This window comes from Sesamum indicum, linkage group LG1, assembly GCF_000512975.1.
Source record: "Sesamum indicum cultivar Zhongzhi No. 13 linkage group LG1, S_indicum_v1.0, whole genome shotgun sequence".
NCBI classification, from domain to species: Eukaryota; Viridiplantae; Streptophyta; class Magnoliopsida; order Lamiales; family Pedaliaceae; genus Sesamum; species Sesamum indicum.
In genome coordinates, this window is record NC_026145.1 from 5,913,749 (window position 1) to 5,936,575 (window position 22,827).

Here is a 22,827-nt window from a genome sequence, read left to right on the forward strand (position 1 = left end):
GATACAATTCTTGGGACGAACCACTCCCATCGTTCTCCAAAACGACAATGGCCCCTGTCCTCTCCTTGCTATATGTACTTTTCGCTCTTTCTCCTCCCCGGGCTTTGTTTTTGTGTATACCTGCTGCCAAGCACGTCCCTTTTTTCTATGGGAAGTTTGTTGCTTTCTAAGCGAGGATAAGTAAAGTGAAAAATCTAACATGTTCAGATTTGATAATTTCTGATGCATAATTCTAACAAAAGGTGAAATGTGGTAACAAAATCAATTTGAATTGCTTATACAAATTGATGGTTTCTGTGCATCGTATGCACCAAGTTTTGGTTATACAGAGATTAGTCCATCATTTAGGCGATGTTTTTGTTTAATTTGTTGCTTATGGGAATTATGCGGCTGTAATGATACGAGGCTTAGAAGATTACAAAATGGTTGAGAGCGCCTTAATTTATGCTACTGAAATCAGTTCATCATTTGGCCTTGTTTTTTGCTTCGATTGTTGATTACGGGAATAATGCGGGTTGTATGTCATAAGGCCAAGAGGGATTACAAAAAATGATGATTGAGAGCACCTTAATTAGTGAGGTGGAGAAGAAATAATAGCAGTCACTGAGAAAGGATTTTGAAAAAGGATAGCAGTATATAGTATATGGTATTCTAGATTGTTTAATATGTGATATATTGAGGTTTGCTTTTGAATAAGAAGCTACTCTTGCAAGTGGCTGATAATTATCCATAATTCTGTACTTGCTTGTTAATAATCAACTGTGAAGAATTATGCTATCGGATTTGATTGTTTGAGCATATGCAATGATGCTATTACAATGAACCTTCTGAATTTTGTTTGACCGTCGCCGTTATGCAAGTATAGTTTCTGTCCCACTAATTATGCTGCATGTTGTGATAGGTAATGTTCTATCACTAAAGAACAGATTGAATTTGAGCCCAGATATTCCAGAGGTTTCACAGGAGAAATTGCTTTCACTTGTTGCTGAGCATTTGATTGATTCAAACAGTAACATCGACGTAATTGCTTAATGCACTATTTTCATTATTGCTTTTGTATTGATAAAGGTATTGGAAGTTTAAAATGGGAAGAGATCCTCTTGAGTATGTTGACACCTTTTTGTCATATCTATTGTCTTAATACCGTGGATTTCCTTCTGGGATTTGAATTAATGTCAGCTTCTTAACTGGGTAACAGAACAAAGATGCTGGCTATATTGAAAATCAGCAACAGAATATTGCAGATGCAATTGATTTGCTTCCTAGACTTACAACTGGCATTGACGTAAATATAAAGTTTCAAAGGTAGATTAGCTTTTGTCTTTGTATTTTCTGAGGTTTTGAATTGCCAGTGAAAATAACAACGATTAGTATATGGTTAAGGGTTTGATGGTAGTGGTTGTAGTATACTGCTTCTAAAGAAAGCTTTTGCTTTAGAGATATGAAAATTATGTAATACAAAATCATCTGTTTCTGTGGTGCAGTATGATCCCAATGAGTTGGGACCCTTCAGTTTTTAATTCTGATGAATTTAAATCTGAAATTTTCAGAATTGATGATTTTGAGTTCACTCCAGAATGCACAATATTTGATTTACTGGATATCCCACTCTATCATGGATGGATTATTGATCCCCAGGTTGGAACTTTTGCCTCACTAGTCAAAACAACTATTTTAACTTTTGAGTTTTCCTAAATTGCTTAGTGGGTGGCACTGTTCATAGGAACTTTGTGTTCATAATCATGTAGGGTCATGGGATTACATCTAATGAGAAAGATTTTCAGTGTTATTATACAATAAATTGGAGCTATGAGGCAAAACCATAACATATCTCTGTACTTTTTTGTTTGTTTTCGGCCTAATAGCGGTCTAAGGCGACATAAAGGGGAAACAAGAGATAGAGCTAGAGGTAATGGATAATCTCACAAGAGTGGAGTTAGTTGAGAATCAGAGCTTTTTAGAGATCATACATGCTTGCTTCCCTCTTTATCGCGTGATCACATCTATGTGTATGTGTTAATTCAAATGCTAATGTTATGCGTAAGTAGATATATTAGTTAATAAATATTGGGAGTTATATCTCAAGTCTCTCATGTGCCAGATTTAATGCAAGTGGTAGCAGATTGAGATCATGCAAGCTGAAAATGGAATCAACAGTTCCAAACAGTAATTTGGCCTGCTATCTTTCATGTTCTTTTTTCTCGCACTGCCGCACCATTGCTTCCACTATGTCTCTGGTCCGTGCTCCCCTTTGCTTCATCTATCACAATCTCTCATCTCGTCTCTCTCATTCCAAGAGGCATGATGCACAGATCACCAGAATCAGTTCAGGCTACTCTGTTTCACCATCATCAGCATTAATAAGTCTGCAACCCCAACACCATCCTAAGCACAATAGAAGTAGTGGTTATGGGCTTGGAGCACCACTCCTGCTTTTTGATTTCAGGTTTGCTATTGGAGTCTTGGCTAACCTTTATGGAAAATAAGTGACCTTGGTCCCTTTCCTCCATCTCTCTATCTGAAATTGTGTAACCTTGCTTCCTTCCTCAAGTCCAGCTTGGTATCTCTCGCTTGATCATTCTTTATTGGTTATTCATTGTTCAACCATTATTGGCATGGACCACCTTGAAACCACTAGTTGGCTACTAATCGTTGAATGCAGCATGACTTAACAATTCTTGTTTGTTATAAGTTGGGCCACAGTGATGCTCCTTGTGGTTGAAGCTTGATAACGCGGACTTCCATTGCCAAGTTATGTGACCTAGGTGACAACATAAAGTAGGGGTGTTACACTTGGCAAACATGAGGTGTAGAATTGTTATATATGAAAAGTTAATACTACTCGATCAATAATGTTTTGTTTACCTATTTCGTAGATCCAATAATGATGGGTAGCTCCATATTTCAAGCTATTTTTGTTCGTTATGATGAATAAACTAAATACAGATTGTAGAGGCTTAGGGTATAAAGATGTGAGACTTACAGGTCTGCAATGTTACATCTGGAATGTAGTCATAAAGTTCCAGAATAAGTTAAAAACGGACGATTGAAAGACAAGGATAGAAACTTATACGTCCTTCATGGATGGGCCTCTTTGATGCTGAACAGATTCATCACTAATCTCAATGCAAGCAACTAGATCACAGAGACCTCAACATTGATGGCTAGAAGCCTATAAAGATTTTATCTTGAATAGGTTCACAAAGTGGGAACTAAATTTCTTCTAATCCAAATCTTTACCTCTATTCTATAGAAAGATGTTGTTACATTGAAAAAAGGTATTTATCTGACTAAATGGCAAGTCAAGAAAAGATATGACAGAAATGGTATATCAACCTTTGAATTAGGCTAGGATGTTTGGTAGTTCCAGAAGTGACTGAATCTGAGTTTTGCTCTGCGAGAATATGTTGTTCTTAGCAACCTTTTCTCATTTGGACAGATGCTGAACAATTGCCTATGGTTTAAGCAAACAGTTGGATCTGAAGTCTGATTAGTGATGCATGACCTGCATAATCCCAGCAGTTTTGTGGTTTTGGGAGATGGATTTCCAAGGGAGGTTTAAATTAGTGAAGGACGAAGGTTACTCTCTGAGTGTAATTCTTAATTGACGGGTGTGATTCTTTTTGTTCTTCGGGGTTTTGGGTGTCATCAAATTTGTTGTCCTGGTATTGAGATTTTGTAATCTTTTCATGCATAATGTGTATGGTCATGAACCTGTCCTCTGATGGGTTTTTCTTTTTTGTTTTTTTTTTTTGGTGTTTTGTTTTGGCTTGGTTAGGCTATTTCGTACACTGTTCTTAGTTGGCCTTTTAGTTCTGTGTGTATTGCATGCAGGTGAAGTTGCTTATGTTTTATGCATGTTTTTTTCATGCATGCATTTCAGGACTCCGAAACTGCAGATGCTATTGGTTCAAAATCATATAACACTCTCATGGGGGAGCTTGTCTCATTAGAAGCACAAACAAGGGAGAGTGAACAGAAAGAGAATCCAGAAGATGATACTGTGGATTTTGTCGCTGCAACAACTGCAGCTCTTGGAGTACCGTCTCCTTGTCTTTCAAGAAGTCAATCCTTCAATGATTCTCCTCAGAGAGCAAGAAAAGGGGACATTGAAGAAGAAGCAGAGTTCTTGAGAGTCTTGAAGTTATCAGAGGAAAGAAGGTCAGCAGATGGTCTAGCTGCTGGCATAAATCTAGTTGGAAGTGTAGATATCAAAAATTCCCAACTGGTAATACATTCAGAAACAGTAGAAATGAATGTTGCTAATGAAATTATGAAGACTGGGACATTAATTTGTGATGATATCAGTGGTTTGAGCAATAACAATGTTGATCAAAAATCCCCTACAGTTTTTGCACAGGAAGCTTTTTGTTCATTCTCAAAGACTGATCAAGAGAAAAACTGTGTCCAACCTACCAGGCAAAAATCTGCAGAATATTATGAAGGTGCAGTCAGAAATACTGGAATTGATGCAATGACTAAGAACGAAAATGGTCAACACATGTCATGTGGAGAAGATCCTCCATTTGTTTCTAATATGACATGTGGAGAAGATCCTCCATCTGTTTCTAATATGTCAGGTGGAGAAGATCCTTCATGTGCTTCTAATAGCTTTCACGATAAGTCTAGGAGTGACGAACATGTTCAAAATGAATTCACTTTCACATGTGACCTGGATGAAATGAGAAATTGCGCAAGTTCTTCTAATGCTAGAGATTCTTCTTTCTCATTGACCACTACTGCAGATTTAGATTCATCAAGTCATCCAGTTCATAAAATTGGCATGTCTGAAGCCTTCACTTCAAGTATTGATGACAGTGAGCCCATTTATGAAGGGGAAGAATGCGTAATGGAATCAGGAAATGTGGTTATTGGAAATCGAGAGCCTGTTTATGAGGGTGAGGTGGTTCTTGCAGAACAAGTGGATAAAGGTTGCAAGGATGATGGCTTTAAGGACAGGTTATCCGTCAAGCAAGGTGAATTACACCCAAAGATTGACAATAAGTTCTGAGTGGTTATCTCTTTGCTGGGAAAAAAAGTCACTCTCTTCCTTGTTAATTTTTATATTCAGTACTAGAGATAGGACTTTTGTGCTAATGCATTTGATTAATCTCATTAGGGGAACTGATCAGGAACTTTGTAAACAACAGTGCTAGTCAGTTAACTGTATATGGGTATGTGTTATGCTACTTCATCTTGTGGCTGAGAAGATATGCTTCATTTGGCAGGAGGTTTTGATTTTTGATTGTCTTCTGCAGCCTATTTTGCTTACAAGATAAAGTTAAGGAACAGGAGCTGTGCGTATTCTTCAGGAATAATCATTTCAACACCATGTTTAAGGTTAGTAGATGGCATGTTATATACTTGTCTCTCCATTGGCAATCATACTGATGGCTCCCAAATAAGTTGTTATGTCTTTTATACTTGTTGATGCTTGAAACCATTTTGGGCATTGGGAGTAAGCATTTTACCAATTTTTGTTGGTATTTTTCATATCCATTTGACAATTTGCATGAAACATACTAACATGTCAGTGAGTAAGGCTTTAGCCAAACTGCGGTAACTGGATCCTGCCAAGGTTTCTTGCATTCATAATGCGAGTCAATCTAGAAACATATACGTGTTTACATGTGTAGTTCTGGTCCTTGTAGTAAAGAGTGGCAGATTCTAGTATTACCTCATATGAAAGCTAGCACCAGCTCATCTTAGGCTGTGAAAAGATTTTCAACATGATTTCTTGGTTAAGCATGGACTAGAAAAGAATGAAGTTAGGTTGCTTTTGCTGTTAACTTTTGTTGAATGTTGGAATCTTGTTTATTAAAAGATTCATAATGGGTTTCCCTAAATTTATAACTAGTGGGTTGTTTATTGAGCACCCACTTTATGAGTCTCTATTCAGAAATGTACAATGAGCTTGGTTCTCTTACACTTTTTTCATTTGGCTTAGAAGGCTAAACATAATTGAGCCCACTGTACTTGCTTTGTGACAAAGTCGGCTTAGTACCTAATATGAGTCTGTTTGCAGTATGAAGGTGCGTTATACATTTTAGTCACCGACCAAGGCTACATAAATCAGCCAGATTTGGTATGGGAAAAGCTGAATGAGGTGAGAAGGTAGTACGCAATTATTTATTCTTTTGTTAATACTTGGTCTCGGTTTAATTTGATGAAATAATGCAAAAATTCCACAGTTACAAATAGGTTACCATGTAAATAATTCTGTGCTGTGCTTGAGCATAAGATGTCCCCAAGCAGGCTAGCTCTAGGTGGAACTAATGATTTCTCCACCCTGCTGTAGTTTTAATTTTTTTTAATTATACTATATGGTTAATGATTAGAAAGTTTAATAAATATTGTTTGCAGTTTGGTTATATGGCAATCTTTTTAAAATATCATATTAAGTTGGAAGCGTTCCTGCTTTCTATGTGGATATCTATAGTTCGAGTAGGCATACACTGACTTTGCTATAACATGAAGAGGTCGGGTTGTATACTCGAATGTTGGACAATGTTATGAAACCTTTATAATACTTCAGATGATCACACGTTTAAAAGTATATCAGAACATCTCTAATTTTAAATTATATGAAATGAATCTTGACAAGGTTATAAATTCTTTTTTAATAATTTCAGATGAACATATATTTAAAATATTTATCTAAAGATGTTTGATTTTATTCAAATAGATTTAAATATCTATTTTTCACCGTTTCAACTATATTGTACACGTTTATAAGAGTAACGCATCTATATTTAACTGTTTCAGCTGTGCTAGACAATTTATGGTACAGATAAAGAGGATTAATAAATTTGATCAATGTTACCTTGTCCATGATTCTAAAATTCAAGGCTTCATGGCTACATGTCCAAGTGCCATAATGATTCACCACATATCAATGTGCTATTTGCTTGGAAACAAATTGTTATATACCGGTAATGTTACTATTGAACTTTAGCAATAAATTACAGTTTGGGTCTAGGATGATGTGGGTCTGTTTGGTCATTACTTTAATTTGTCATAGTTTGTTGAAGTATTACAAAAGACAGACATTAATTGCTTGGTTATTGAATTATACCTTAGTAACAGTATTTAGATCTAGTTGGATTCTATTTTGAGAAGAATAATGGTGCATTTGTTCATTCCCTTATCTCTTGATTTGATCCGACAATTAGGTTAATGGCAATACATTATACATGATGGGGAACTTTAAGGAATTCAACATCGACACTTCCAACGGCACATGGGGTGAACAAAGTGCCACTAATACTGCAGTATGTAGTTGCTCATTTTTCTAGATCTCTTGTGATCCGCATTCACGACTCTAAATTGAATCTCAACTTTTTGCAGGACTATCTAGCTAGCATTGAAAATGTGGCTCAATCACATTCAAGTTTCAAGTAACTATCTAACTTCTCTGGCACCTATCGTATTAGTAATCTCTTGTTTCTAATGAAGAATGCAACAACTATCCTTTGTGAATGTTACGTTTCACAAATACCATTATATTTGTTAAAATTGCAATTTGAGAATTGATCTACATATTGTTAAAAGGGTTAATTGACTCTCTCTAAAAATGTCAAATTATGTTTTCTCCCAAAACACTTATGAAATTACACGTATACCCCTCCTGAAGATGCTTTTATGAACCCAAGTGAAAGTAATGAAATTTTCATTTTACCCTTGATTTAAAAAATAATTAAATAATAATTTTATTAAATAACCATTACGGCCATGGATGTAGCTGTAATGTTTATATTTTAAAATGGATAAATTTGTTTCATTTATGTATTTGAAGAATGTATTTACACGCTTTTTTCTTTTTTCAATTTTATGACACAATACTTAATTATTATGTTAGAAACTTTATACATTTATTACTGATTGATTGAAGTAAAATATAAAAATACTCCAATAAAAACATTTTTAGTAAAAGCCATGTGTTGTAGCTATACTAAACCAAATATGATGAGTAGTGGGATCTTTAGCTAAGTTCCTACTAAACCTTGATAAGTCAAGTGCCATAATGCCTTTCAAATCTCTTGAACTATTATTCTACTACGATAATTCTTACTAAGAAGAATGTCAAGTGTATGCCACTAACCAAAAGGTAATGGAATTACTTTAATATCTTCTTGTATTAGGAACTTTAAGATGAATTTATTGGAGGGAACATTTTTTAAACTTAATCTTTTTCTTTATATTAATATTTCAATGCACACACAATTAACTTTTATATTCTTATTAGTACATATATAATTAATTATGATTCGATTTGTCTATATAATATTGAAGGGTATTTATGTGAAGTTTATTGTAAAATTGTATTTGTGTTATTTTTACTAATAGGAAGCATGTTGTGATATTGAAAAGATGATAAATGTACATCTAATAGTTCTAATTCTGACAAAATATTTTTGAAGATAATATAACATATAGCATCTGGTTACGTCATGTACTAATTCTAATTTCTAATCTAGAGAAACCTCGGGGCCTTTTGATATCAATGATTTTGATGCTTTTTATGGCGGTTCTGACTTGCAATTGGCAATAGCTCTTCAACAACAGGAATTTGAGCAACATCAACGGCAACAGCAACAGCAGCATAATTTGCAGCAACCAGCTGGTAGCTATGGTTCAAAGCTCCCTGGTCTCCAGGTGGGGGTTTTGAAGTTGTTTCATATCACCATGCTTTGCTACACAGTATATCCACATTATCTGGTTTCACTGTTGACGGTATACCTGAATGTTATATTTAGTTGAGTTATTCTAGAAACTATAGGTGATTTATGGTACATAATTTGGTGTAGCAAATGCTGTTGCTTTAGGATAATGCTGTGTGTAACTCTGCAGCAACAGAGCCATTTTGCAGGGTCTAGATCTTCTTTAACCTAACGAAGAGCTTTCCTTCATTTTCAATTTGTGTCGGTCAAAAATGATGAACAACTGAACAATTTGCAGCATTTAGCACTTTTGGAGACAGTGAAAGGAAAAATGAAATTTACTATATGTTCTTTGTTGGTGAATGTTTGGAAAATGTCTTCAGTCTGACTTAATAAGCTATGAAGAATTGAGAAAAGCTTGCTGATCTATGGCTGTCAGTGTTTTCTGTTGACGTGATGTGCTATTTTAGGGAAAATGAAATTCCACTTTCAATCTTTTTCTGAATTTAGTTTACAGGTCAAATTTGCCGGAGGTTATGACGTGTTTTATGCACTTGCGTTCTAGCTTAGCTTCTCTAAGTAAGTTATAAACTTTGGAAGAATGCGTTATCTAGATGCAGCAGGTCCAGTATGAGACCTGAGCAGAAGCGTGGGTGTGGACTTTTTCTTAACGGTCTTATGTTGCTTCAAGCATAGTTCTAACCATAAAATCCTTTGCAGGTTTCACAGAATAGTGAAGACGACCTGGACTCTCCCTCCTCAAAGCAGGAGTCGAAATTAAAGGAGAAGTGCATTATCATGTGATTACTCAATGCAGGTTTTGTACAAAGGAAGTAGTATCAATATTAGGATTATTTTTGGTCCCTTTGCAATTTGTGCCAATGACAGTGCAATGTCTACAACACCAACTACTGTTACTTTTTTCTAGTGAATTAAATTGACTCTTGCTCCATACTTGTAAATTTTTCTCTTCTTAATCATAAAGGCCAAAGTCATGTGCTTGTAGGTTCCCTGGAACTTTCTGACTTCTGGTAGTTGTATAAAGGTCCAGATGCCTCCTATTTTTTTTGGTGGTTGTTTGGATGGGGTTAACGATCCAGATGTTGAGTTTTGCATATTTGCATATGTTTGTTCAGAACAGGTATATGATGCTTGGACCTGTTTATTTACGATATCCTTATCAGAATATATAACAGTTATTATGTACTTGTTAAAAATGAAATAACACATTGTGTATTCATGACACGGTTGACACCACATTGATATTGCGGTCAAGTACATACTATGTCTTGGCAGATAATCAAGTTTTCTCAGCTACACATCATAAAAATATTACATAAGACTCCTAATTACAACAAATTTAAGATTGATCATATGTTTCTAACCGAGCTGTGCTGCAGCTTCGTGCCCAGTACTAAAGCCTTTCGGATATGCTTTCTCATTATCAGCTATAATGATAACAAAATACCAGTAGGATCCCTATGTGATGCTAATACAATGAGCTGGTAGATTTTACCATGGGATAATCATTAAGATTATCAGAATGATACTGCTTCTACTTCCCATTTCCGATTCAATTTTCTGAGTTTAATCATGAAGATGATATCTGGAGCAAGGAATAGGTGCTTGTACATAGGGATAGGCAATCAAAAGATGTATTTGCAGACAACCTACTCACATCTTTAAATTTCCATCCACTAAAATATCGGGTGGTTCACGATTTCTTCAACTGTGAAACAAGCTTTTCAACCCCTGAACTGGAGAACATCAAAAGGAGAAGAATCAGAGAATTCAAACTAGAGATTATACTCAAAATGTAATCGATAATCTACATTTGTACTGTTTTTCTTGTCATCTTATTTTTGCAGACAAGAAAATTTTGTTAACAAATTATAGGATAGAGATTCTTGTTGGAGAGATTACAGGAGAGACCAGCATATATATGCACTCTGAGAAGCTGGGAATGTTCTAATAGGCCTGCAAATGTTGTATCATCCCAAGTCATAAAACAAGTCGTTCATCCATCAACCTAAGACGAACTCCATTTGATCATATACCAGGCTAGCGTTCCAAAAGATCAGCAGTTGCAAAAAAACTATCATACCTATAAAATGCTGCCGCTTAGTCCTGCCATTTGTCATCACTTGCTCCCATTTCTCTATCTTCTTTATCCTCTCAAAAACTAGGGTCCTCGGGCTTAAAAAGCTTTGGCATTCGTAAGCTGGAGTCTCCAGGTTCGACAAACCTTACCTTTTGAGCAGCCCCTTTCCTTGTGTTTGCAGCAAATTTAGAAGCTAATATAGTAGCCGCAAGAGTATTGCTTTCTATTGAAGGTTTGTGGCTATTGTCATCATCATCATCATCCCCATCATCATCATCGTCAGATAATTGCATATAATACATGCTCTCATGTCTCGCCAGTTCCTCAGCAAGTTTCCTCCTCTTATATCTTCTCCAAGCAGCTTGTAAAATGCGAGCTCCCCAAGTCCTCCATTGGTGAGAATAGTAGCGAAAAACGTGCTGCAGTTTCTTGCTGTGCAGCCGTTTAAATTGATTTGCAAAGAATCTGAGGTCATCTGCACGAAGGGCAAAGGCTTCCACTTCTGTGTTGCACTTGACCGTTCGAGTAGAAGCTGGAAGGTTTATGTCTGAAGTATTCATCAGCGCCCATGTCAGCAGTTCTTCGCCACAGAAATCGCCAGGTTTGAGGGTGATGGAATTGAAGAACCCTGACCGTCCACCATCAGTTGTTGAACTTTCAAGTTGGCCTCGGATTATGAAATGCATTTCAGTAACTGGATCCCCTTCACGGACAATATATGTTCCTCTGGTGTTCAAAGATGAAACTAGGCGTTCACATATTGCATCCAAGAGTTGGTCGTCCATTTTTGAGAAGAAAGGTACCTAAAATGTTTAATAAAACCATAAGATATCCACGTTGAAGTATAGAACAGCGTGAACTGTAAAGTCTTTGCTGGGTTTTGATATCTTCCTATGAATTAACTTCAAAAGTCCCTTTTTTCTTAACCAAAAAAACGCCCCTTGTATGTCACCTTTGCTCTCTAGTTTGATCGAATAAAGGCATTCATACATCAAGTACTCAGATATGAAATGCAATACATGGCTTCTCGAAATCCCCATTTTTGTTATAGTTCTTGGGCCATCTTAAAACAAGCAGCACTTTAGGCATTCACATACAAAAACTTTTCTGGGTGAGAGAGATAGCCCAAGCAACTTCCTTTTTTTGTTCTTTTTGGTAAATTGTTAAGAAACAAAAATAAGAAAAAATAATAAAAACATCATAATGAAGTATAACTATCGGATGTGAAATATGGAAGTCCAATGTCTAAAATAAAGACAACTTATGTTGATTGTATTCATATATATTTTTTTAATTAGAACGTATCACGTGTGTTGCACGTGTAGAAATATATATTTAAAGGCGATTATATCACTTATTAGCTATAAAAAATATTATGCTCATAATTTTATTTATATTTCTATTATTGGAATATTATCATATACAATTATATTCTCAAAATAATTGGTAATAATTGTTTTATAACCATTTAATTCTATCATTTGCAATTCACTTCTAATTTACATGAAATGATTAAATAAATAATTTAATCCTTAAAACTGAAATTTTTTATTTTGTATTACTAATTGTTATATTTGATAATCTTGTATTGGAACGAATTACTGCAAAAGTAAAATATAATATACAAAAAAAATTCAATATTAAAATAAAATAGTCTTATTTTTGGAATTTTTATAAGAAATTCTAATTTAATAAATTTGATCATGTTTTATTTGTAGCTTTTTTTGAGCACTTTGATGTGTTTTAATTTTATTTATTTTTATAATATTATTTTTATGTATTATATATATTTTCTTTTAATATCATATCCTGTTGTCTTTTATTTTTAAATTATTGATGTCAAATGAATTTAAACTAATTATTTATTAACTATGCTAATCAAATTTTAATCTAATTAGACATCCATAGTATCATTATTTGTATCGTAAGGTCCTATAAATATGCTAATTTTGTCAAAATATTGATTACATACTTCATTAACTTCTAAATTTGAAATATTATTAAATAAAAATATTTCTTTTTTGCCTTTATTTGAAATTTTTAATTTTATATTTTTAGTGTGATTTCTTGATCTTGTTCATATGAATCTAACTGGTATTATCTATTATGTTTCAATTTATTTAAAACATCTTATTTTATTCCTACATCTTATAAGATATTTTAAAAGTTTAAAAATGTTGAATTATATTTTAGAAGTAAGTTTTTAATTAAAGAATTTGGATAAAATAAAAGACCAGAGCTTAAAGAATATGAGAGTATTTTAAATCATAAACTCTTTATATTGCAATAATATATAAAAAGTCATTAAGTTAACTATTAGAATTTAAAATTATATAAATAGATAGTTATTTTGGAGAGTAAACGTGAATTATATGAAGAACAAAAGTGAAATACACAAAATTATAAGAGTGATTGTTTATTGAATTTTAAGATTAAAGAGTTTAAAAGATCTTATAAAAAATATAGTTGAGTTTACATTTTTTCTTAACATGCTTGTAAGATCATAAACATCTTATTTTGAAATATTATAAACTCTATAAAAAAAACTTACCAAACAGTTTTATACAGCTTAATAAGATATTTTAAAGAGCTTATAAGCTCAGTAAATCACCCACTTAATCTTTTATATGCATACATTATTATCTAATATTCAAAACTTAAGTAATAATAGATTCTCTGAGTAATTTAATTTTTGTATGCAATTTTCAATTTTTAATTAAAAAAAATAGTGCTTTATTTGCCGATAACCATTTTTATACTTAATACTTATTTACTTTTGTAAACCTTAAGTTATATAAATTTATTCTAAAGAAAGATACTTCTTTTTCGTTAGTAACAATTGACATTTAGTCTACAACTAATACGTTAGTATATAATTATTTCTAATTTAAGTTTATTCTCAATTTTATAGAGTTTTACCTTATTTTAGTAATATTAATTATACATATTAATTTTTTTTGGTATTCTTTCATTGATTTCTTTTATTTTTAAATATTTTAAAATTTATTGATAGATTAATTGTTCATTATTTTTAAGAAGAAATCATATAAACTGATGAATAAATAAAAGGTAGCCACAAAAATACAAAGTTATAATTAAAACGAAAACTATTTAGTAGGTCTAATTCCTCTCAGTACTTCAATATATTTTTCATGGTCTAAGTGTTTAGAGGTATTAGAACTATTAAACGATCTTCTTTTGTAGAATTAATTATTCCTTTATAATTAATTATAATTTATTATTAAAAAATTACTTAAATAAGGATATGGGTGTCTTTTCACATTGAGAACCACCTAGACAATTCATACTTTTATATATAATATAGATATAGATTTATTTATTTTCATTTTAGTACATAGAGGTAAGATAAATATAGTGTTTTTCTTCTAAATAATTAATAGTTGTTTTATTATTCTTACAACCTTTATTTAGCTGTAAAAATGATTATCAAAATAAATGAATCTTTTCTAGTTTTACTTTTCCTCAGTGGAATACTCCACAAACTTTATAATAATTTGTCTTAAGGACCTAGCGACATATATTTGAAAAATAAGAGATTACCGGTACATTTGAGGGTTAGTAAATACGAAGGATTATGAAAAGAATTGTCTTATATTATATCATATAAAAAATTCTTCAATACAACAATGCTTTCTAGCTCAAAAATAATCCTTTATATATATTATATCAAAATATATGTCATAAAATACATAATAATAGTGTTCCAAACATATTTCCAACCATTTATTATGTTACAATATAAAACATAAAAAACACATTGAATCTACTGGATTTGACATTTAAAAGAATTCTTGTCTCATACAAAACAAAAAAGTGAACATACAAAAACATATATACCAATTATCTTTATCAATCTTTACAAACAAAACCAAACATACAACATAGCCTCTTTATTTTTATATAACAATCAAAATCAACTTCAAAACAAAAATAAATGTAATGCACATAATTTTATAATCCTTAAAAGGAATCTGGTCAAATTCCTATTACCATTTATTATGTTACAATATAAAACATAAAAAACACATTGAATCTACTGGATTTGACATTTAAAAGAATTCTTGTCTCATACAAAACAAAAAAGTGAACATACAAAAACATATATACCAATTATCTTTACTTTATCAATCAAACAAAACCAAACATACAACATAGCCTCTTTATTTTTATATAACAATCAAAATCAACTTCAAAACAAAAATAAATGTAATGCACATAATTTTATAATCCTTAAAAGGAATCTGGTCAAATTCCTATTACCATTTATTATGTTACAATATAAAACATAAAAAACACATTGAATCTACTGGATTTGACATTTAAAAGAATTCTTGTCTCATACAAAACAAAAAAGTGAACATACAAAAACATATATACCAATTATCTTTATCAATCTTTACAAACAAAACCAAACATACAACATAGCCTCTTTATTTTTATATAACAATCAAAATCAACTTCAAAACAAAAATAAATGTAATGCACATAATTTTATAATCCTTAAAAGGAATCTGGTCAAATGTAAGAATGGAACTTGGGAAAAGTCCACCAGACTGGAAAAAATATCTTTGCCAATAAAAGGAGCAAAGTAGAAATCTCAATTACTTCCCTCAGTGATTGCAAAGATGATCCAGATGTTGAACACTTGAATAAAGCATGTAAACTTATTAATACTACCTGCAATCACTGGTATATGCTTCTTGATTGAATAGAGCATAATTTTTTTCACATGCAGGTATGATCAAGCAATAGAAACAAGTGAACTTACACGACGGACAAGATCTAGGCAAAGATGCTTCTGAATTTCGCGGCGTAAGTCCAGTGGTAATTCTTGCAGAATGATATCTTCTTTTACACCTCTTGTAGAAAGCCAGTTGTATTGGACAAATCGGCGCACACGCTCCTGCAGCTCCGGAGGTAGTTGGCGATGTCTCATCCATTCCTCTGTATCTCTTCGTTTGACCCTCCATTCTTCAAGTCTTGCTGTCGTAGATTGTAGGTAGGTCTATAAAATTTGGAAAGACAGAACACAGTGCATTAAGCAATTTCCAGAGAAAATAAGTTCATTACTTTTGACTAAAAATTTGTTTCCTTCAAATTATACACCAGATAGAAAAAGGTTTTATTGACATTCAGCAACAACTTGGGTTCCAGCAAGCGCTGAATATAACAATGTCCTGCGATATAAAAAATCTCTCCCCTAAGAATTTTTTTGGGATAATATAAAAGGTACAAATATAAAAAGATGATGACAGTTTGAGCAATCTACTATTATACTTTCACTCAAAAGAATAAATAGGTGGAATCTATTAAATCAAATAGCTAAAAGTAACTTGCAAAACATTAAAGTTATAAGGTAGTCAAAACCAGGGCGGTCAAAGGATTCTCATCATAGGATACATCTTTGTCTGTGTATCGTATAAGAAACTTTAAACATAAGGAGATCATGACAATTGGTGAGCACGGATTACCAAGGGGACAGTAATCTACCTGCATATTGCCTATCAGCAGTGCGAAGAAGACTAGGCCCATAAGACATATTATAATACTGAAGATTGTCTCAACCACATAATTACTCGTCTTTAAACTTTGTCCATATGAACTGCAAAAATAGATTTGCATTCATGAAATAAGCATAATCGGACAGGATTCTTAAGGTATGATTAGGAAAAATGAAAAATTGCTTTTGATTTAGATTAATTGTTTTTAATCAGAAGTGACCACTTCAATTTTTGTGAACGATCCTAGAACGAAAATGTGTTTAAGTAATCTATTATATATGATACACACCTTTTGTAGTTATAGCAACACTTAAAATAATGGACAATTTGTCCATTTTCAGCAATGCAGTAAATTACAGAAGTAGGATGATTAATTACTGGGACATGTTTAAATATTAACACTCTAGGAAGGTAGAATCAACACAAGAAAAATAGAAAAGACAAGGAAAACGAAAATATATAGTTTACCTTCAGAAAAATTTATTTATAGAAAGGTCAGTACAAAATTTACAAGACAATAATTTCCTTTTCTTGAATGAGCTGTTCAAGCGCAAAAACTGAATGGGAATGAAAAGAAAACTAGTCAAGCTTATGCTTCGTTCTCTTTTCCAATAGTTAACAATTTGAATATTCTCTACAAATAAATAGGACAAGCTATCTTTTATGAAGAGCTGATGTGAGTTGTATGTTGTGTAGGAAGAACAAGTTTCATGGTATGGTGCAGTTAGCTAACTACAAGACAGAACAAAAATGAAGAGGAATAGCAAAGAAAAAATAACATAAAGTTGAGTTAAAATCTAGGAACAGTGTACGCTAACCTTAGATTTTTTAAACCGTACCACAGACAGTAAAAGTATTTCGGGATGAAAGCTGCTGAAGGAACATCGTCACTGACAGCGTTAGCGAATATTCCTAAATCAAATTCATTACTTTTTCCACTACACTTTTTGAAGATCTGAGTGGATTTATACCATCTATCATATGCATTGCCTGAAGATGAACAGTCAAGATAATCAGGTCTACAAGGTACACCGCTCTTTTCTAACAAACAGTATTCCTTCCAGCACGAAAATACTCGTTCAACTGACATCAAATACCATACAGCTCCTATGACCTGCAGACAGAGTGAATGTGATGATAATATAGAATATAGGTAAAATTTATATTGCATCTGAAAGTTTGCTATTTCCTGGACAAGAAAGAGTTTTATAACAGGTTATGACAATTTGGTTTGCAGACAACATGGTACTTATGCTTACATGACTTGCTAACAAGTAGAGAATGAGATTGTATGCTGCCCCTGTCCAAGCACTTGCCACAACACCGGTGTGTTTTATAATTCTATAATTCAAAGGGAAAATAACGATCAGTCGTGGGATGTACTGCAGGATGATGAGAAAAGTGATGGCATGATTAACAGAAGCACTGGATCTTGTCAGAGTCAATGGCATAATACCCCAAACAACGCACTGCCACATGAAACATAGAATGCAGAATATATGAGGAAACAGAAATCATATTAGCCAAACATCATCAATAAAGCCACAAAATTTAAATAAAGACTTCATGAATTAACTAAGTCTATTTTCTTCCTCAAAATATAATTTTTCTACTAAGCAATGGAACCAAATAAACATGATCCATAGTCAGGAATGGACTAAGAAAGTTTAACCGATATAGAGATTTTGATTGACATAAGAGGGCAATTTCAAAGTGTAAAGGGGGCACAAGGCGAGTTCCGATTTTCATGTGATTAATGTTAAAAAATTGAGATTATTGTTAAAATATTTGAGGTAGACTGAGAAATGCGTGCAGATACAAGAAGGAAAATAAATGCGGCATAGAAAAATTAAGGTTGTTCAGTAATGCTCCTACATCCTCAAGTTTTCTCTTACTAGAATATATTTTTGTACAATATTACCATGACGACCAACCATCAACTATTTATACTAGAACATCTGTAAACCACTATAAAATTATTAAAAATTTACCCATCATGTCAGCAGATTGGAGCCACAATTTGCAGACACGTGAAACGTTGCTAGGCTTCACATTCCTAACAATTATGGATAAAAGTGATAAATGGTCGCTGTACTACCGATACTTGCTTAGCTTAATCAATTATTTTGCCCTTCTCTTAAATTTCCCTCAAAATATCAATCAGCTAAATAAATCTCCCAGTTTTAGAACACAACTTCAAAAAGATACACAAAAGAAGCCATCTAACAGAATACATTCCATATCCATTTTCAGAAACATAACAACACTACGGATAACAAAAAATTAGAGAAAAAAAGATTATGGAGAAGTAAAATAAATGTACTTGGGGACGCGCAATCAGTTTCGGATCGGTAACCAAATCACCTCTACCGAAAACCCTAGTGTTGGGGGCAACATAGGCGGTGCGAAATTTCATGGTTATGTGGAGGACGGAGAAGAGATCGACGGTGGTTCTGGTGACGACGAGGAGGCCGCCCCAGCCGTAGTCCATGTACAGGCATTTCCGATCGTGCTCGAAACCCAGCAGATCGAAGAAGAGGGGGTCGACGAAAAGCGCAATGAAGGAGGTGACGAAGAAGATGCGGTTCCATCTGTTAACGAATTCACCGCTGGGGTCGAGGATTTGGCGCCACCATACCTGCTGGCGATCGCGGATAAGAGAGCTGGGGATGGGGAGAGTCACAATGCGGAGGCTCAGGCTGTTCATGGCCGGAAGACGACATAACAGACGGAGAGAGAGAAAGAGTGAGAGAAATGATGGTGATTGTGGGACGGATGGGGTGGGGGTTGGGGTGGTGGAAGGCGGCGGAGGAGGAGAAGAGAGCGGGGAACCATTCGGATTTTGAACGCATCTTTTTCTGTTCTTTTCTTTTGGCCGTTACGGTTCAAAAATTTAGACTAAATTCATTTACATTATTAAAATAAAAATTGTTTATTATTTTTTTAAATATAATTACTATTTCTCTTAAAAATAACTAATTCATAAGCCTTTTTCATAATTTTTTTTTATGATTTTTAAAATTAATTTATTTTGTTACTTTTGTTTATTTTTTACCTTTATATTTTTTTTATTTAATCAAATAAATATAATCAAAAATAAATTATGATTGAAATCTATACCTTTATTAGAATATAATTTTTGGTATCTTCAATTTTTATGATTTGTGATTTTTATTTATTTAATTATTTTTTTTTCTCTCTCTTCAACTCCTTATTTTCTTTAGTTTCAACTTTGAATTTCCGTCTCTTCTCAACTTTTACATCTCTTTTTCTTCTCCCATCTTTTTCCAATAATGTTTTATAACTTTCTTCTATTTTTTTAAATATTTTATATTTATCTATTTTTTATTTTCTATAATGATAATTAATATTTAAAATTTAAATTTAATTAAACACACGCCTAAATGAACCACATAAATTACGTTTTTAGGCCTTAGAGTTAGAGTATCCTAAAAAATCCCTTATTCACTTAATTTTCCATAAACGATGTTCTCTCTCTCTCTCTCTCTCATTTTTATTTTTATTTTTATTTTTATTTTTATTTTTTAAGTCAAATAACTAGCTCTTTTAAATAATTAGTTCTAACAATAAATTTTTAATTATACATATTTAAAATTAATTTATTTTAATAATGTTGATTAATTATGCATTTTTCTTGATTTAGTTAAATAAATATAATAAATATTTATTTTATGGATGCGCATATTATATGCGTTGATTACTAGTATATATATAAAGCAAATTACAATAGGCTCCCATGAAGTTTGGCATCACTATAGATATTCTCATGTTTAAAAAATTATCAATGTCCCTTAATTTTAACAGTTGTCTAATAATAAGTCAAATTTATTAGTTTTTGTTAGGTTTTCATTCAATTTATGTAGGTGAACAAATCAAAATGCACTTGTAGACTATGAACTATAATTTTATTTATTTATTAAAATTTTTTGAATTTTTTTAGTTGACTAAGTGGATACTTTTTTTTACAATTATTCAAACTTTTTCATCCACCTCGTTTGATTTTTTTACTATTTTTTATTTTTTCTAAAAGAAATACAGTAAGGGCAAAATTGACAATTTCATACCTTCATTCAAGGACTATCTAAGTTTATCAAACATCATGGGGTATTTATAATTTTACAAATAACAAGGGGATATTCGAAATTATGTCAAACATTAGGGAGCTCGTTATAATTATCCATATATATATTTAGAGTAAATTATATTTTGGCATGCGAACTATACCCGTACGCTTTGGCATCTAAAGTTTTTTTTATATCAATTTACTATCTCAACTTCATAAAATTTGCATTTTACCATATGTGACCATCTTTTGCAGACTTTTTTGCCGAAAAACATCACATGTTATGCATATATGAAATATCACATCACATAACTCGTAAGTATCATATGCATGTGATGCTTCTTTGACAAAAAACTTGTGAAAAAATAGTTTTAAATGGTAAAGTGCAAAATTTCATAAAGTTGAGATGGTTCAGATTGATGAGGGTTGAATTACCAGAAGAGGGAAATGCCCTTCATTAAGGATAAAAAAGGTATTCTGATTAAAAACCTGCCTTTAAGCCGAAATCCCGCGAAAACTGGGAATCCGCGTGCAAGATCTGCGGGCTAGGATCATGGAGCCTTGCCCGCCATACGATCTAGATGCTTGAATAGCGTTGGACCATCCGATTGGAAGTCGGGAGCCCATGATTGTGACACGTAGCCACGCCCCACATCCGATGATAACCTTATAAATACTCTGATTCATTAAGAGGTAACTTATATTTGATCACTTTAGTTGATCTACTTAAGCCCGCATATATCTATTCCGGCCTCTAACTAATTTGGGCGTCAGAGGGTCTTCGCCGGGGACGAACCCGACTAGCCTGACTTATTTATCTGATCCTCAGGTCCCATCAAAGATCCGGGAGGACGACATGGCATGATCAAGATCGCTGATCAAGGTCATATCATTCTAGCCCGATCAATTGGTGTCGTCTATGGGAAACATCTGAGGATATCCAGAAGGATATGGAAGGAAACTCAAGAGGAAATATCCCGGGCATGGAAACAACATTAGGAACAACAGAACGAACTATTCAATTAATGAGGGTAGAGTGGCAATAAATGATGGAGGAGGCAGGAAGAAACGCCAACATGGCTTACGAGCGTAGAACGGCAACGCCTATTGAAAAGGAAGCCATAAAGAGGAAATTATTCAAGGAAAAGGATCAAGAAAGAGAGTTAGAGGGAACGAGTAAAAAAGAAATAGAAAAGGGTCATCAAACATCATCGGAGGTCCGATCGAGTAATCGAGATAGAAGTCAACTGAGAGGACTAGCTATCTCGTGAGCAGAGGTGGACAGCGTGGGAAAACAGATCGCGATGTTAGGAAAGTAGATAGACGAACTCAAAACACGAGGGGAGATAGTATCTCACCATCGAAATTCTAATTTCTACAATAAAATACTGACAGAAATAGTGAACCCGAATTTTAGAATGTTCGATCTCCCCAAATACGATGGAACTAAAGACCCACAAGAGCACTTGGCAACCTTCAACCTGGTAATGAATCTCTATGGGCAGTCTGACCTAATTAATGCAAATTGTTTGTTACACTTGGCAGCATTGAGTCGCACGAGCAACTTGTGCAAAAATTCACGTTCCATTTCGCGAGCAAAAGAAAGGAAAAAAGGTCCGCTACTCATTTGTTCACTATAAGACATAAAGAAAGTGAAACATTGAAAACTTTCATGGGGAGATTTAATAATGAAACCTTGGAAGTGCAAGATCTAAGGATAGACATGATGGTTAGCATTCTCATCTATGGATTGAAGAAAGGGCCACTTGCATCTGCACTAGCAGATCCCCTTGTGGACGTGGAGCAGCTGATGGGCTTAGCGCAGAAATATATAGATGAGGAAAAAATGAATGCTATAAAGGATGGCGAGTGGAGATTTAGCACGGATCACGAAAGAGACCGAGATCGCCAAAGGAGAGAAGGAGATCGGCGGTTGAAATCGGACAAAAGGAGGGAGCCCCTTACCAACCAAAATACCATAATTACGCTCCACTAAACATGACGAGCAAAAGCATTACTGATGGTAGAAAAGAGTGGCGTTCGACATACAAGATTTACCTAGCAAAGAAATACTCAAATAAATACTGTTGATTTCATCAGGAAAAAGGCCATGACATATAGGATTGTTACCAACTAAAGGATGAAATCGAACGACTCGTGCGACAAGGGTGCTTCAAAGACCAAATATCATGAAGTCTTGGGGAGGATAGGGAAGCTCGCCAAAATAGGTCAAGAAGCAAAGAAGGTAGACAAGAAAAGGGGCATGAAGAAAAGAGAAACCTGAGAACGAGGGAAAATGCACCTGTGAAAGGAATTATACATACTATAGCAAGAGGCTTATAGGGAGGATATTCAAGAAGATCGAGGAAGAGGTTCGAAAGGGAGAGCTGGTCAAATAGAGGAAGACAACTCATGATGAATATTGCATCAGAATAAGAAATTCTGTTTGGAGCTCAGGAT

The 22,827-nt window shown here is 33.5% G+C and overlaps 2 protein-coding genes across 8 annotated transcripts in view; one reads left to right on the forward strand and one right to left on the reverse strand.

Annotated features, from left to right (window-relative positions):
- The window catches only part of LOC105157299 (ubiquitin carboxyl-terminal hydrolase MINDY-2-like), a gene marked incomplete in the record, with an annotated part of 9,894 nt that extends 282 nt beyond the window's left edge, over positions 1-9,612 (forward strand). The window contains 12 exon segments of the mRNA XM_011073682.2: positions 1-74; positions 902-1,020; positions 1,199-1,305; positions 1,551-1,638; positions 3,884-4,976; positions 5,120-5,174; positions 5,259-5,340; positions 6,026-6,106; positions 7,173-7,271; positions 7,348-7,397; positions 8,478-8,655; positions 9,381-9,612. Coding sequence (XP_011071984.1) covers positions 1-74; positions 902-1,020; positions 1,199-1,305; positions 1,551-1,638; positions 3,884-4,976; positions 5,120-5,174; positions 5,259-5,340; positions 6,026-6,106; positions 7,173-7,271; positions 7,348-7,397; positions 8,478-8,655; positions 9,381-9,464 — 2,110 coding nt within the window.
- Positions 9,913-18,166, reverse strand: LOC105157305 (probable cyclic nucleotide-gated ion channel 16). 7 transcript variants are annotated; one of them, XR_847437.2, is made up of 7 exons: positions 17,543-18,166; positions 17,102-17,397; positions 16,273-16,384; positions 15,551-15,787; positions 10,765-11,564; positions 10,584-10,637; positions 9,913-10,417 (listed from the first exon to the last, which is right to left on the reverse strand). XR_847437.2 is itself a non-coding variant. In XM_020691743.1 (6 exons), exons 2-6 carry the CDS (start codon positions 17,268-17,270, stop codon positions 10,836-10,838), a joined length of 1,149 nt encoding a protein of 382 aa, XP_020547402.1. In that variant the 5' UTR covers positions 17,271-17,397; positions 17,543-18,163; the 3' UTR covers positions 10,441-10,835. The 7 variants fall into 7 exon arrangements, 2 of the variants coding, with proteins under 2 accessions (XP_011071999.1, XP_020547402.1); XR_002286559.1 differs by having other exon boundaries at positions 10,584-10,689; XR_847435.2 differs by lacking the exon at positions 10,584-10,637.